We start from the raw sequence: 4,004 nt of genomic DNA on the forward strand, positions 1-4,004 counted from the left end.
GTATTGGAAGTCTTGGTAGCATTTGCCACAATATATTTTGCTTGCCCATAAGATAAATTTCAAAAATCCTTAATTTGCCTGTGAACTTCTGTCGTATCTGTTGTAATTTAGCAACAATGTAATGCTATGAGACATTTATAAAATGGGACCCTTCTACTCTCTCAGTTACTTTTTTCTATGTTTGTCCTCTATACTCAAAAAATAAGGAACATGAAGTCCTTTTTAAGCTGTGACAGCCAATCTGATCTATTGAGTATATAGTAAGTGACAGCATGAATTGGTCATTGTGCTATAATGTATTCATTGTCATACGGTTGGCCAAGCCAATCCTCTATTTGTGGAACTTAACCCTCCTGTCAAAAAATGTCCACACTCCCGTCTGCCTATGACAGTCCAATGCTTGAAGACTCATCGAAAGGCCCTTCTACTAAGGAAATAGAGTCTTTGACAATTTTTAAGCCCTCAGTTCATGAGACCACATGTCAGTGAGAAGACAATGTCCTAGAAATGCCCAACACCAAACATCATCCTTACGACAAATAGTGACAATGAGTCCTCTGTTCACAAGACTTAGCATCTCTGACACTTTTTTCATTCTCAATAACGTAATTTAAAATGTGTAGCCCCGGGGCGCCTGGGTGGCGCAGTCGGTTAAGCGTCCGACTTCAGCCAGGTCACGATCTTGCGGTCCGTGAGTTCGAGCCCCGCGTCGGGCTCTGGGCTGATGGCTCAGAGCCTGGAGCCCGTTTCCGATTCTGTGTCTCCCTCTCTCTCTGACCCTCCCCCGTTCATGCTCTGTCTCTCCCTGTCCCAAAAATAAATAAACGTTGAAAAAAAATTTTTTTAAATGTGTAGCCCCTATTACCTACAAAATCATGTTCCTTGAGGAAAATACTATATAAAACATACTTTTTATTGTTAGCTGTTCCTAACTCAGGTACTTGCCTGTAATTTATGCTCAATATTTGCTTGAAAAAAATGAAAAATCTTAGTGAACGCCAATGGGAAAAAAAAATTTTCAATCATTTTAATTGAGTGACCCAAAGATAAACCAAAAAGAGAAAAAAAAAGGTTTTGAAACCAGTACTCTATTACAATTTAGCTTCACTCTACAAAATACTGTACATATGCATTCCAGAATACTTTTGTTACATCAACAATGTAAAATATTCCAGAGAGCAAAATGTAGAATTAGAGCATCGTTTTTTTATATCCTTTTTATTAGAAGTTTCTGCAGCACCAGCAAAGACTTTTTCACCCCCACAACATTCTGGGAAAGGGAAGCATGCAGTATATTCAGGTGAGAAAAGTTAGTGTCACTGATAGCAATAATTGATCACTCTTTCCCTTGCAGAATTTCCAATTGTTAATGATCGCTGGGCCAGCTTTCTTGTGGCAAAATTTTCCATTTGCAGTTTTTCACTTCTGTGCAATGTCCATAGTTAATACCTGATTCCAAGGCCGAATTACTGACCCCAGGATATTACAGGTGAATATTCCAAGATTCTGCCCAGCCATTAAGCAAGAAAGGCTTACCTCCTGCCCCAAAAGCTCCTGGAAGGTACAGACAGTATCACAAATCATTTGCTGAAAAGACCCTTGGGTAGTGTCACCAACTCTGGTCTTGTGCCTGTTATGTGCTGCATGGTATCCTTCCAAAATTCATATATCAAAGTCCTGACCTCTAGTACTTTAGAATGGAACCATGTGCTGAGATAAGACCTTGTAAAAGGTAATCAAAGAGAGTTTTAAAGGGTGATCCCCAGCCCAATATTCCTGGCCTTCTTACAAGAAGAGGAAATAAAGGGATCCTGGGTGGCTCAGTCGGTTAAGCCTCCGACTCTTGATTTCGGCTCAGCTCATGATCTCAAGCTTTGTGTCATTGAGCCCTGTGTCGGGCTCTGCACGGACAGCATGAGCCTGCTTAGGATTCTCTCCCTCTCTCTCTCTCTCTTTCCCCTTCTCTTGCTCGTGCTTGTATGTGTGGGTACAATGCTCTCTCTCTCTCTTTCTCAAAATAAATAAACATTTAAAATGTGTATTAATAAAGGAGATTAGGACACAGACATACATATGGCATAAACCATATGAGGACACAGAGAGAAGCTAGCCACCTATAAGCCAAAGAAGGGGGCCCTCAGATGAAACCAGACCTGTTGACACCTTGACTTTGGAATTTTAGCTTTGAAATCATTAGGAACAGAATAAATTGCTCTGGTTTAAGCCACCTAGTCTGTGGTACTTTGTTATGACATCCCTAGAAATTAATACAGTGTTGCAAAACACACGAACGAAAGACCATTTGAAGATAAATGAGAGGTGAGAGGTGACCATAAAAGAGAAAATGATTAGAGAGATCGCAACCGAAATGAGATTCAGAATTCAATGAAATTGGAAGAGACAAGTGCGTATAACAAGGACGCGTACAGAGCACCCAGGCAGATTACGTATGTAAACCACTTCATTATTTACTGTTTAGTTCAGTAATATTTCTGCAATGATTTAATGGAGTTATCTTCTTGTGATTTTGTTCCTAGCTAATTTGAGAAATATATAGCTATTTCCCCAATTTTGAAAGGCTTTATTCATTTCTTATATCTAATTTCATCATAAATGTATCATTTTTAAAATATTTTTAAATTTCTCGACTTAGTGTTCATACTTATTCAACAAATAAACTGATGGTTGATGAGCTCTCCTTTAAAAAGTCTCCACTTAAAATAACTTTGATGGCTTTCCTAAACCAAGGATAAAATAAAGCATAAATCAAAGGGTTAATGGCTGAGTTATAATAAGCACCCCAACAGCAAATCTCATAAATATAGGCAGGGGTTATGAAGCCCATATAGGCATCAATTACTGTATCAATTGTATATGGTAGCCAAGAGATCATAAATGCTACCACTGTGATACCCAGGGTTTTAGCCGCTTTTCTCTCTCTCTTGGCCACTCGGGATCTGTAACTGTCTGAGGATGATTCTGCTTTGCTACCAGTATTTTCAATTTTTATAGCTTGTTGTTTAGCTACTAGAAAAATCTTACTGTAAAGAATTATCATAACAAGGGTGGGTATGAAGAATAACAGAAAATTTATCAAGATCCAGTCTTGATTTACAACAATTTGACAACCACCTATACAGTTGAGGGCACTTACTAAGTCCTTCATGCCATCGTCATTGACGCCTGTATAGAACACGGCACCACTGTATACAAGGGGCAGGATCCAGGAGATGCCGATGCATGTCCCCGACACAGACACCGTGAACTTGGTAGGATAGACCAGAGGCTCAGTAACAGCAATGTACCTGTCGATGGAGATGAAGCACAGGTGGAAGAGAGAAGAGTAACAAAACGCCACATCGAAGCAACTGTGCAGGCTACAAAATCTGGCCCCAAAGTACCAGCAGCTCTCCACAGACCTGACCATGCTGAAGGGCATGACGGTCACCCCCACCAGAAAGTCAGCAAAAGCCAGAGACGCAATCAAGAAATTGGCAGGAGAGTGCAGCTGCTTGAAATGCAGAACGGAAGTCATCACCAGCAGGTTTCCAAACACAGCCAGAAAAGACGCGAAACCAAACACTGCGTACAGAATCACCCTGGATCCAAGTGAGTAGGGAGTTTTAACACACGATCCGTTCACATTCTCATAGCAAAGCTGCCCAACAGGAGGTGGGGAAAGATGGCCGGGCATGGATTCTGCAGTTTGATGCCTGCTGTCTTTCTGCCCTTCCTTGCAGTAGGAAGTTTTTCAGTTCTGAGAATTAAAAACAAAAAAATCAAATCGCATATTTGAGCAATTGCTTTTAAGTATTGCCTCCTATTCTATCCTTTCCCCATTTTAAGTATAAAGAGAAGTTAAAAGAATTTCAAACCTCGGAAATGAATCCTTTCTGACTTTAATGCATGCAATTATTTCTGTAATTACATCTAAAGCTCATAGATACTGAATTCCAAGCTAATCTATTATGAATTTTCATCAGGCCCGAATCCATAGTATCTGA

General features: G+C 40.0%; 1 protein-coding gene across 1 annotated transcript; it reads right to left on the reverse strand.

Moving 5' to 3' along the window:
* Window positions 1–2,662: 2,662 nt before the first annotated feature.
* TAAR8 (trace amine associated receptor 8) lies at window positions 2,663–3,694 on the reverse strand. The gene has a single exon (XM_040448645.1). The coding sequence runs from the start codon at window positions 3,692–3,694 to the stop codon at window positions 2,663–2,665; it is 1,032 nt and encodes a 343-aa protein (XP_040304579.1).
* Between the last annotated feature and the right edge of the window lie 310 nt (window positions 3,695–4,004).

The sequence above is a fragment of the Herpailurus yagouaroundi genome, unplaced genomic scaffold (genome assembly GCF_014898765.1).
Source record: "Herpailurus yagouaroundi ecotype Mexico unplaced genomic scaffold, PumYag 198, whole genome shotgun sequence".
In the NCBI taxonomy this organism is placed as follows: Eukaryota; Metazoa; Chordata; class Mammalia; order Carnivora; family Felidae; genus Herpailurus; species Herpailurus yagouaroundi.